At 41.7% G+C, this 13,481-nt stretch overlaps 1 protein-coding gene across 2 annotated transcripts; it reads left to right on the top strand.

The window, feature by feature from the left end:
- Window positions 1-278: 278 nt before the first annotated feature.
- Window positions 279-8,943, top strand: LOC311224244 (uncharacterized protein). 2 transcript variants are annotated; one of them, XM_084309148.1, is made up of 5 exons: window positions 279-454; window positions 591-670; window positions 4,168-4,404; window positions 5,096-5,218; window positions 6,857-8,943. In XM_084309148.1, the coding sequence occupies exons 3-5, from the start codon at window positions 4,261-4,263 to the stop codon at window positions 6,995-6,997; spliced, it is 408 nt and encodes a 135-aa protein (XP_084165274.1). In that variant the 5' UTR covers window positions 279-454; window positions 591-670; window positions 4,168-4,260; the 3' UTR covers window positions 6,998-8,943. The 2 variants fall into 2 exon arrangements, with proteins under 2 accessions (XP_084165274.1, XP_084165275.1); XM_084309149.1 differs by lacking the exon at window positions 279-454 and having other exon boundaries at window positions 498-670.
- Window positions 8,944-13,481: the final 4,538 nt, after the last annotated feature.

Below are 13,481 nucleotides of genomic sequence, written 5' to 3'. Positions count from 1 at the left end.
GCACGTGATAGCCTCCACTCTCCCGACTGTGGGGGGTAAGTGCGCAGCGACCAGGATTGGGAATTGGCATAACGACTAACATTGGGATGGGAGAAAATCGGAGGAAAATGGAGGAAAAAAAAAAAAAAAAAAAACAGAGTGGTTGGAGAGAAATGTTTTGAGTTTGTTATTCACTAGTGATTCCTGGATTTTAGCTAAGCAGGACAACTTGGAAATGAATGAGGAAGGATAATAACCTGCTGGACCTGTTGGGTAAAGAGAGCGGAAACCACAAGGATTACTGACACATTTTGTAACCGAAAACAGGCATTGTAATACAATTAGGTAAGACAGGGTTCCTGTTTTGGGGTTATCTCTCTATATATATAACTCCTGTTTTACCTTCTCAGACTCTCAAGTTGTAAGGCATGAGGATAACCAGCCAAAGCGACTCGTGAATTCATCAGTTCACCAGGTAATTTACTGGTAATCTCTTAGCTGCAGAAGTAGTATTTAGAATAGAATCAATCAACTGGAGTGAAGACTATTCTCTCTGTTGACGTGGCTATAGAAGAATTGTCAGACTTACCAGCCACCTGCTGTAATTACAGACCCTGCTCCAAGCCTATGATAGTAGTGATGTGTTTGGGTCAACGTATGAGAGAAGATAAGGAGAGACCACCACAGTAAGGTACGTTCTCTTTCTCAGTTGCAGTCACCTGAGGTCATTTCAACAAGGTGGCATACACTATAAAGTTAAACATTGTTTTAATCTTTAGAAGAGAATTGAAGCTATAGATTGTGATCAATACCAGCGTGGTAGCTGTTGTGGAATATTTTAAAGGGCCAAGACAGTGAACTGTAGAAATTCAGATAGTAGTTTATTTTCTGTGGCCACAGAAAGTATCCTCAGTTTACAATAAGAGACAAGTGTAACACGAGCGTCTTACCAGGAAGTGAGAAAGAGCTCTGGTCAGACTTACAATTAAATACACCAGTTTGTAATGACAAAACAAAACAAAGATGACAAAATGAAAACAAAGATGGGTTTCGTATCTGACACAATATTGATATGAAACAAAAGACAACAAAGAAAAGGACAAGATGACATTCTGTATACTAGTTAACTATATTAACTAGTCAAGGATGTACAGAGAATATGTATTTAAACAGAGCTATAAACATGCTGTCTGTACACTGTACACACTAATAGGCCCAGTAAGCTGTACAAATGATGTAATAGGATAAAACATATCATATTTTCCATAACATAGCCTAATTCAAATGTTTCTCAGCACATAATTTGTACTCAGAAACCACTGAACCAGCCACACAAACACCAGCTTTCTGGTGCTTCTCCCTCAGATAGATAAACTACACCTATCTAAATGGTAAATGGTAAATGGCTGCATTTATATAGCGTTTTTATCCAAAGCGCTTTACAATTTGTTCTTCACATTTCACCCATTCACTCACACATTCACACATCAACGGCGGAGGCAACCATGCAAGGTGCCAACCTGCTCATCAGGAGCATTTAGGGGTTAAGTGTTCAAGGACAATTCGACACCCTGCCCGGGTGGTGTGGGAATCGAACCGGGAACCTCCGGATTACCAGATGACTGCTCTACCTCCCGAGCCACTGTCGCCCCCCTATCTATGGTTTCTCCCTCGATATCTCCGAGCTGTACATGCATTGAGGTTGTATGTCCACCCAAATTAGGTTTATATTCTAACATTGCTAGAAGGTCTGAGCCAGAAATAAAATGGTTTCTTTAGTTTTCATAATCATTTGGGTGTAAGAAGAACTCACAAACATCTTATGGCCTCATAAAGTCAGAGCCCCATTCATTGTCTATGGAGCAGCCACAGATTTGACATCACTGATTGGAGAGTTAAACCTTTTTCTAAAAGGTTTTCTTAAATGTTAGTTTTTTTCTAAAAGGTTGAAAGTAAAAATTGGATTATTGTATTATAGAAACAAATCATGCATTTCTACTAGTTGGAAGACCATTGTGCAATCAACAATTATGTTGCGCTCGTCACCAATGCAAGAGACTCCGGTCTCGAATCCCAGTGTCAGCATTGCCTCCGGCTTGGGCCAGTCTACTATCTCAATTGGCAGAGTCAGCGGGTGGAAGTCGATGGGTGGGGATGGGACGTTGTGGACAGCGACTCCTACAGGTCAGTTGGGGGACACCTGCACAGCAGAGACAGGAAGTAGCGGGGGTAGTGTGAGCCTCCCATGCGTTACACCTCGCCACTGAGAGTCCGCGCTGTCTGGTGAAAAGATGCGACAGGCTGCCTCCTCGTGTACCGGAGGGGACATGTGATGCAAGGCTTCTATCCTCCCTACGACCGACCAGTGGGAGGCATAGTCGAGCAACGTTCACGACAGGGGAGGGGAGAATTGGAAATACGAAATTGGGATGGGAGAAAAATTTAAAAATAAGGAGAAAAAGTGGATAAAAAAAATTAAAAAATAATGTTTTGTGTATTATGTCTGGATTTGATTATGGTGACATTCTGTACATGTATGCCTCTGCCTCTGTAGTGAAAAGACTAGCAACCTTTGTTTCTGGAGAAATCTCAGAGTCTAACTATAACTTTGGTTATTAAAAGTAGAACGTCCTTGATAAAGATGCTTGAAACAATCAATGAATCTGAGACAGCAAACCGGTTTGAGACTGACTTCTCCCTCCTAAATGTCCCAGCTTTTATACTCTTTGTAAATGCTTTGAGTCTGCCGTTCTGAGAAATAAGGTGCCAAGGCCAGGTTATGATTCTGCTGATCAGACCATCACCTGAGCACCGTCCTGGGTGGTGCTGATCAAACCATCACCTGGGCACCGTCCTGGGTGGTGCTGATCATACCATCACCTGGGCACCGTCCTGGGTGGTGCTGATCATACCATCACCTGAGCACCGTCCTGGGTGGTGCTGATCATACCATCACCTGAGCACCGTCCTGGGTGGTGCTGATCATACCATCACCTGGGCACCGTCCTGGGTGGTGCTGATCATACCATCACCTGGGCACCGTCCTGGGTGGTGCTGATCATACCATCACCTGGGCACCGTCCTGGGTGGTGCTGATCATACCATCACCTGGGCACCGTCCTGGGTGGTGCTGATCATACCATCACCTGGGCACCGTCCTGGGTGGTGCTGATCATACCATCACCTGAGCACCGTCCTGGGTGGTGCTGATCATACCATCACCTGAGCACCGTCCTGGGTGGTGCTGATCATACCATCACCTGAGCACCGTCCTGGGTGGTGCTGATCATACCATCACCTGGGCACCGTCCTGGGTGGCCCACGACTCCCCACCAATATAACTGCCTCAGCTCCAATTTGTTTTCTAGATACACTTTTTTTTTTTTTTTTATGATTAATTCCCACAGAGAGTCTACGCAGGGAGTTTTGTTTGTACTAGTTTAATTTGATATTAAACGTAGGGATTTACCTGTACAAATAAAAAAATAAATTGCTTTAGGAGAGAGTGGTTAAGTTTCACAGGAAGAACATAATGTGAATCCTTAAAATACGTGGCATATCCCTTTAAATCACCACAGTTGGTTGTAACCCTGTGTTTCTAGTTTTTCATGTTCCTACTTGAATGGAAAGGTTTGTGGGAGCTGGTGCCACCATGCCCTTAGTAATGGTAAATGGCCTGCATTGTTATAGCACTTGTGGGGATAGAGGGGTAGAGAAGCAGGTTTTTTTCTTTTTGTTTTTACCAGGGAGTTGAAACCAGAAGCTGACCAGAAGTTGAAACCATCTATAAAAATGTATTAATTTCTTTTACATAATTGTATTGATTTATTCATGTTGTTTTATTCTTCTTTATTTGTATCTATTCTTTTTATGCCCATTCTGCTTAATTTTACTGTGTTGTTTTATTTCCATCCTGGAATTCTATTGCTGTCTTTATTTATTTTTTACTTTATATTTATTTATTTATTGTTTCTTTGCAACTATGATTCAAAAAGATGCAAAGCAGCATGTGTCCTTAACAATTGTGTGTATTGAGCTGTACTGTATTGTACCCATTCTGCAATCTGTTAATAAAGTTTTCAATCAATCAATCAATCAATCCTTTTTATTACACGAAGGGACCCCACACAGGTAAAGCCTGATATAAATCACAGTTGTAAATAATATCTGTGTTCTTTCTATCGGCAGGCACACCCAAAGGATCATTGACGAACTGGTGACTACACCAGTCACACGGTACCATCATATATCTGTCTCACAACAGAACACACCACTGGAACAATGAGGCTTGTTCGGGTCTTCATCCTGGCAATTCTGACCCTGGTCTGCATCCTGTTGTTGGTCTACTCTCCCAGTCCCTTGGCGATTTTACTGGGTTCAGCGAACAACGGAGGTGAAATGTCAGACGCTCAGCTATTTCAGCAGGTGGGTAACGTTTCACCCGCACACCATCATCATCATCACACTGCATCGTGTTACAAGGGAGATATGATGGAAAATGGGTTTTGCCTAGTGTATGAAGTCTGAACTGTTTGGTCACTGGGGGGCGGGGGGGGGGGGGTGTAGGTAGGTAGACTACAATATATTTGCATTTGTTAGCAATCTAAGCAATCAATCCATGCCAAAGCTAGATATGTAAAAGGTGAAAGACTCACACTGATTTGGCAAAAAGGCATCCAGCCGTTTTCGTTTGAAACAACTTAGGGGAGTGCAGGTCCGAGGCAACTTAGTCGCGTGACTCAGTTGGTATTTCTGATTGCCACGAACACGGTATATTTGTATAGCACATTTAAACATGACACAATTGTCAACCAAAGTTTTGTGCCATCCAGCATTTTATGTCATCTAGACGGATCGGAGGCCCTGTATACAGCGAACAGGTCTATACAAGGGAAGAAAGAGATGCTCGAAAATGTATAATTACAATTAGATTTAGACTCGTTTCTTTGGGTGGGGGGGACACAAACACATTCCACAGATTCAAGGAAATAATAAACTTATTGAGGAAAACAAAAGTCACCTTTTTAAAATTGTATATTTAAAAAGGACCTTCTCTTAACAGTTTATTTATGAACTTATTTCTTTGAATTTTGTTTATTCCACGGTGCTTCCTCAGATGGCCTTCCTGAACTGGTTACAGACACAGGGTGAGAAGCAGAAGGAGACCCTGGTGGCCGTGACTGGTATCCAGGTGGCCAGAGAGCTGATGAATCGACAGGGAAAAATAGACGCCTACAAGGTTAAGACCACTCAGTATTTTAACGGTTGATAACATAATCTAAGGTCTGTCTAAAGCTTTCTGACGAGTGAGTCATTCGATCTTATCTATAGATTGTAAGTGGGAGTTGTTTATGACCATGTTTATGGTAAATAAAGACAGAGGTTGTGGACTACTGTGAAAACAGCATGCCAATTTATTTTAGAGGTTGAACAATTAATCGGTTTGATTGATTGATTAATTGGTTTGATGAAATTAAATTGATTTGACTGATTTAATCTGCGCCAATAGGACGATTTACAATCTTTCGTTAATCAGTGGAACGTGGCTCTGATAGTGGCCAATGGCTGCGCAGCCTCCACCATTCATGTAGGGATGTACATCACTGTTTGCTCCATACATGAAGTCAAGGTAATATCATTGTGTATCCCTGAGATAATTTATATTTAAATTAAAGTGAACTTTATATAAGACATATATAAGCTTTATAGCCAGCGTTGTAGCCAATGAGTGTAGCTTTCCAATGATACCCCACATGGGGGGGGGGTGCGAATATGGGATCTAGGTGAAAGTTGACGAGCGAAAACCAGAAGTGAAATGCATTTCGAATGAACGCCCGTGGACGAGGAAATGGAATTCTGGAGAGCTTTTTCTTTGGCACACGGTTTACCCAGATCTTTCCCAAAGACCCATTTCTGAATGGATGTTTATCGAATTTGGACATGTACCACATAAGACTTCAGGCTATGGATCCGCGGTGCTTTCCAGCTTATACCTATTTGTTACTCTATTTCATTAGCACTAAAAGTGATTTCCCTTTTTTGCATTAGTAACTTCAGAATGTTATTTTTCAAACGAGACCAGGCTCATGCATGTGCTATAAGTATAAATATAAGCTTTGCAAAAAAGGTATGCAGTCCTCAAGTTCAAGTAAAAACATTGCCTCTTTTCTGGGTGCCTGTTAAGAGATTAAATTAAGTGTTTCAATGTAGACTAACGTTACATCAGAGATATTTATTTAGAAAGTAACCCTTGTGTTTATTTGGGACTCTGTAAAGAACCCTAATAACCCTTGTGTTTATTTGGGACTCTGTAAAGAACCCTAATAACCCTTGTGTTTATTTGGGACTCTGGAAAGAACCCTAATAACCCTTGTGTTTATTTGGGACTCTGTAAAGAACCCTAATAACCCTTGTGTTTATTTGGGACTCTGTAAAGAACCCTAATAACCCTTGTGTTTATTTGGGACTCTGTAAAGAACCCTAATAACCCTTGTGTTTATTTGGGACTCTGGAAAGAACCCTAATAACCCTTGTGTTTATTTGGGACTCTGTAAAGAACCCTAATAACCCTTGTGTTTATTTGGGACTCTGTAAAGAACCCTAATAACCCTTGTGTTTATTTGGGACTCTGTAAAGAACCCTAATAACCCTTGTGTTATTTGGGACTCTGGAAAGAACCCTAATCACCCTTGTGTTCACTTTTCTATTTTGTTCTACTTTTTGCTACTGAGCACCTCTGCCTTTATTTTCAAATCAAACTGATGTTGATTAACAAATCAAGAGTTTCTATTTCCATTTGGAATGGCTTGAGCTGATTGTAAATGACAAATCCCTGCTCTGAGAAATGACTGTTATTGTACCTTTTTGTTGGATGCAGAGACAGTGCATCCAGAGCATTGTAGCCTTTGTTCAGAGAAACCCCAGAACCTCACAGATGGAAATCAACACAGAGGTGGAGAAGCACGCCCTGGTGTTTGCTGCCCGTGTGAAGGCCCTTGGATCAGCCTTGATACTCTAAGTTCCACCACCATCCTCCACCAGTCGCTTACTCCCTTTCCCCTTGTCTCTCTACACCAATGACTTCCATTATCGGTCAGAGTCCTGCCACCTTCAGAAGTTTTCTGATGACTCTGCGATAGTGGGATGTATTAAGGACGGTGATGAGGAGGAATACCGGGCACTGCTGGTGGACTCATGTCACATGGTGCGATAAAAAACACCTTCAGCTAAATGTGACGAATATCAGAGAACTGGTTGTGGATCTGGGAAGGAGGAGGAGTGCATCTGTGACCCCTTTTCTATCAGGGGAGTCGATGTGGACACGGTTGAGGATTACAAATACCTCGGTGTACACATCGACAATAAACTGACCGGGTCAAAACACGCAGAGGCACTCTACAAGAAGGGCCAGAGCCGACTCTACTTCCTCAGAAGGCTGAGATCCTTCAACGTCTGTACAAGGATGTTGAGGATGTTTTACAAGTCGTGGTGGCGGGCGCCTTCTTGTACGCCGTGACCTGCTGGGGCAGCGGACTGAGAGCGGGGGACACAAACAGGCTGGATAAGCTGGTCAGGAAGGCCAGTAACGTGGTAGGGGTGGAGCTGGACTCTCTAGCGGTGGTGGCGGAGAGGAGGAGCCTTGCTAAGCTCCATGCCATCAGGGACAACCCCTCCCACCCACTATACACAGACTTGGCTGACAGAAGGAGCACGTTCAGTGCTAGACTAAGACTCCCAAGATGTAGCACTGAACGGCACAGGAAGTCCTTCATTCCGACAGCCATCAGACTTTGCAATGCATCACTGTGCCTCACTGCATCACTGAGCACAGGGTGACAGTACCATCTTCCTGGACTTTTACTTTTAAAACAACATTGTTCAATATTACACTTACTGTAGATTTCTGTATATTTTTACTGTATATTTTATATTAGAATGTATATATACATAACATAGGAAATGTATATCCCGGACCGTATTTTATTCTTAGGCTTATTTCATTCTTTATTCTTAGGCTTATTTTTATTCTTATTAGTGACATGTTTTGTCTCCCTAAATGTTTACTGTTTACTGTGAGCGATTTGTAGTGCCAAATTTCCCTTAGGATGAATAAAGTATTTCTATTCTATTCTATTCTATTGACCCAATGTGCCAAAAAGAATGATAAATGAAAATAAAAGGGAGAGTTTGTCTGGATGACATGAAGTACGTGGCCATAGACCTGTTCGCTGTATACGTCAGACTCTGTGATCGCGCGCGTCAAGGAGGCAAAAGGAGCGTAATCCTGGTCAGAACAACGGGGCAGACTACAATATATTTTCATTTCTTAGCCATGCTAGCGAAACAATCTAAACAATCAATCCATGCCAAAGCTAGATATGTAAAAGGTGAAAGACTCACTCTTAGCCATGCTGATTTGGCAAAATGACATCCAGCCGTTTTCGTTTGAAACTACTTTTAGTCAGGGGAGTCCCATGGTTTCTCCATAGAGCCCTGTCGTATTATTTTAGCACAACAGCTTGCGCAGGTTGGGGGCAACTTAGTCACGTGACTCAGTTGGTATTGCTGATTGGCTCGAACACGGTATGTTTGTAAACAGCGAACAGGTCCATACTGCAGTGCTAAAGTCTGACCTCTCCAACAGTAAAGGGACAGCATATGGACAACACTCTGCTGTCACATCAATATCTCATTAAAGATTCAGATTTTTCAAAAGCAATTCTTCAATTTGTTCAGTTAGTATTTCACTAGTCAAGTTGGTAATAAGAAGTACCCGGGTGCTTGTTCCCGTCCCAAATTTGAAAGTACATTTCAATTTTGTATCTCGTCCAAAGTAAATGTGTTATTTTAATTGCAACATTTTACATTGTATACACATAACCTTGCAAGGATGATGGGTATTGTGTGGACATGCTTTACATATCTGTGTTTAGTACCTTGCTATAAGTTTAATAAAAAACTATATATTTAGTGATTTGTACTGTGAGTGTTACTAGGTGTATAACCAGGGTCCTGTAAGATCTATTTTGTGTAGTTGTGATCATCAAAACAAAATAATGAGGCCATTTACAGTAGTTGGGCAAAATTGTTGTATTCATCAGTAATAGAGATTGTAAAATGGAACAAGACCAGGCAAGTTGCCCTGGTTATTAGAGAGATCATCCTGTAACAGGAAGGTTCGATCCATGCAACATCCAAATGAAGTGTCCTTGAGCAAGGCACTGAATCCCCTCCCTGCTCCAGGGGGAACTGGAAATGTCTGAGTCCTGTGGTGAAACGCCTACATGTATGTTTGTCTCTGTCTCAGAGAGAGATGGTGGAATGTCTACATGCATAATAATAATTCATTTATTTTGTAAAGCGCTTTTCAAAGACCCAAAGTCGCTGACTATAGGCCAAAAAAAAAGAAACAAAAGAAAAACAAAAAAACAGAACCACAGGGAAACGGAGGACAATAATAATACACAGGAAACATAAAACCATGAGTAACGGGTTAGCGGTTAGCCTTCGGGAGAGGTGTTAGTTGGACAATGCCTAGGCTAACCGGTCATGTCTGCTTCCATTCATTGTGCTAAGCTAGGCTAACATGCAGCCAGATAGCTTTCTACTGAACGCACACAGAGAGGAAACTGGTATCTATCTTATTGTCTTTCTCTGGAGAAGACGGTAAGCTAACTTCCCAAAATCTTGGTGTGTTCCTTAAGGCCTATAAGCTCATTTTGCAGAGCATTAAATACATGTTGTAGATTGTCAGCTAATTGTACAGAATCTGTGGTACAGTAGATAATTGTGTCATCCGCATATTAATGGGCTTGACAGCCCTTCAAGGACAGAATAATATCATTAATATAAATAGTAAATAAAAAGGGGTTGTGGAACACCTTTTGTGATGGGTAATAATTCTGACTGGGTTTTGCCCACTTTCACACATTGGTTTCAGCCTGAAAAATAGCTCCGGAACCAACCGCAAACACTCATCAAAATCAATACTATACAGTCTATTCAACAGAAGAGAATGATCAAACGCTTTGGACAAATCTATAAACAGGGCAGCACAATGTTTCTTTTTGTCCAATGCAGAAACTATATCATTTATAACTGAAGTGGTAGCTGAGATTGTACTATGGTTGGCTCTGAAACCAGATTGATAGGTGCTTAGAACAGAGTGGTTGGGCGGTCAGGTGGCGTAACGGAGATTGCGTTCGTCACCAAACCCCCGAGCGGCTAGATTCGCCTGTTCGAGTCCAGCTCACAGCTTCGGTGTTGTCACCAGCTTGGCTGGCCGTTCACACTAATACAATTGGCAGTATTAGTGGGTGGGAGAAGCTGGCGGGGTGGGTCCGGGTCGTTGTAAACAGCGACTCCTACAGTTCGGTCGGGGCGCCTGCTAAGCGCAATTCTTCAATTTGTTCAGTTAGTATTTCACTAGTCAAGTTGGTAATAAGAAGTACCCGGGTGGCGTGTATATTTTCCCCAACAGAGTTTCACTTCCGTGTTCGGTTTGCACAATCTGATTGGCCACTGACGTTTTTTTCAGCGCCAAGCGTTACTCCTAACAATCGCGCCAGCAGGCTGTTACCCTAACCCTAACCCTAACCAACTAACCCTAACCCTAACCTTAACCCTAACCTTAACCAACTTCGAAAGAGAGCGACTTCAAAAGAGTCGATTTTAATTATAAATTCATATTTGACCTTGAACTTGACCTTGACCTTATTATGGCCAAATCATACATCTATGGATAGGGAAAAGGCTCCTCTTTCCAATGGCAGGGTTAAATATGGATTTAGTCATTTCCTCACGGTTTTGCGATAAAAGATATAATTAGCATTTTTCCGATCAATTCTTATTTTCGGTAAATCGTACAAAACATCTGTAAAAATGAAAATATACACTTTGACTGCTGTTTTGATAGGGTTGTGGTCTTTACTCTTGGCAAAATAAAAGAAAAATAAACATTAACCTCTTAACATCCAAGGGCCCACATGTGGGCCCTCATGAGGACGCGCCACTTTGCTGACCTCTAGCGGCTCAGGTGTGCATTTCTTTTGATACAATATATAGATAGAATTAAAGCCCTATTTGTTGCCTGTCAATTGTCCTTTCAGCGGTTCTCGAGTTACATGCCGATATGTGAGGCGTGCGCCAAAGTACACATTACCACCCCCGACCTCCGGGGGCTCTAGCTCCGTCAATCATTTGGCGATCTCAAAATTTCTTGGACAGGGTTGTAGCCAATGAGGGTGGCTTTCCAATGATATCCCATGATATGATAATTGGGGATCTAATATGGTCTCTATTGATCGATTTATGATAAAGAAAAGCAGGGGGACGTTAAGGCTTAACAGAATAATTGCACCCAAAAATATAAATTGAAACTGAGGAAGACAAGAGAGCTGAACTGAGACTGAATAGAGCTGAGAAAGACTGAAGAATGCATTTTATTACTGTTGTTTACTCGTAATGCTGCTGCTTATTTGGTGACATGCTGCAGTAGTTACATTTTGTTGTTGTTCTAAGAAGATGCTACTGAAATATGCTTCTGTTCAATGCAATTAATTCTTCATTCAGTTCTTGATTACCTGTGCACATTTGTTTATAACAGTATTTATTTATTTTGATTTATACAAGTATTTATGATTTTATGTTCTATCAGATGATAATGTTACTGTATCCTGATAAATGCTGCTGTTAAGTGCCATACAACTATTTATTTTGTTAGTTTCTTATTTATAAGTGCAGAGACAGATAAATGTTCATTCAAGTTCATACATTTTGTCTCATTTGTCAAATTCAATTGTTGTATTTTATCAGATGCAAAATGCAAATAAGTAAATATGGCAGAGGCGAGTAAGAAAATGAGCAAATATTGATGGTTAAGAACGAGACTGAATAATGACACACAATAGTCTAACGATTAGACTGTTGTGTGACGTCATTACTCATTAGTATTAGACTCTAATCCTAATGAGATATTCCTCTAAATATGACTTTGAAAACGGCCACAATTTCAGTTGGGTAGGAGGGGTGGGCGGGAGACACTGTACAACTGTACAAACAAAACTGTACATTGGATTATTGACAAGACCATACTTGGTAATTTACTGTACATTGGAGGGGGTTGTGTTCGGACATTTACAGGGGCCAGTTTCGAGTTGCAGTCTCCCTTAGGTGTTTTTTGAGAGAGGTTTTGAAAGTGGGTAGTGATTCACATTCCTTTACAGCTTTAGGTAGGGCGTTCCACATTGATGTGGCATAATTGCGAAACGTGTTTAGTCCCTTGTTTGAGCCGAATCTGGGTTTAACATGATTTGTGGAGCTCCCTCTGGTGTTGTGATCGTGGTATTCACTGACCTTTGGGAAGTATTTTGTCATGTACATGGGTACCTTGGTCGTGTAGTGTATCTTGTAGACCAGGCCCATTGCAAGTTGCTGTACTCTGTCGTCTACTCTAAGCCATCCTAGGTTGTCAAAGTGGGCAGGGGTGAGGTGGGTTCTAGGAGTAAGGTCAAGCAGTAGTCTGACCAGTTTGTTTTGAGATGTTTGTAATTTTGTTTTTAGCGCCTTTGAGGTGCTTTGGTACCATGAGGTGCAAGCATAGTCGTAGTACCCTTGAATGAGTGCTCCTGCTAGAGTCTTCAGGGTATTCTTGTTTACCAGAGAGGAGATCCGGTACAAGAATCGAGTTTGTTGGTTGACTTTATTTATTACATTGAGAGAGGAGGTGAAATGTCTACATGTATGTTTGTCTCTGTCTCAGAGAGAGAAGGTGAAATGTCTACATGTATCTTTGTCTCTGTTTGTCTCAGAGAGAGATTGTGAAATGTCTACATGTATGTTTGTCTCAGAGAGAGATGGTGAAATGTCTACATGTATGTGTGTCTCAGAGGGAGATATTAAAGTCTGGGTAAAGCAAGAGTTTAGTTTCTAAACACATTATACATGTTAAAAAATACTTGCTGAACTATGTAGTACTGAATTGTGGAGTTAGACCATTAAACAGTTTTCACCATTTTTGGGCCTGAAATCATGGCTCAATGACACACTAGAGCCAGCCTTAGAATAACCCCTCCCCTAACACTAAAAACTAGATCTCATTTAACATAACCCCTCTCCTAACACTATATAAAAACTATATAGTTGGCCTTGAGAATAATCATCGAGGAGGTGAAGAAGAACAACCTGACAGCGGTACTGTGCTTTATCGACTTCAAAAAGGCTTTTGACTCGATACACAGAGCCGTGATGATGAGGATACTCAAGGCCTACGGAGTCCCTCCCAATCTACTCCGGGCCATAGGGACCATCCACACGGGTACAAGGGCCAAGGTGGTAACCCCAGACGGCAACAGTGAAGAATTTGACATCCTGGCTGGAGTGATGCAAGGGGACACCCTTGCCCCCTTCCTTTTCGTCATAGTCCTCGACTATGCGCTCAGGAAGGCCATCAATGGACGGGAGCAGGAACTTGGTCTCACAATAACCCCAAGGAGATCGAGACG

Source organism: Notolepis coatsorum, assembly GCF_963971535.1.
Source record: "Notolepis coatsorum genome assembly, chromosome: 2".
Taxonomy (NCBI): Eukaryota; Metazoa; Chordata; class Actinopteri; order Aulopiformes; family Paralepididae; genus Notolepis; species Notolepis coatsorum.
Note: the sequence above shows the minus strand (reverse complement) of the source record. Positions and strands in the feature narration are given on the sequence as shown.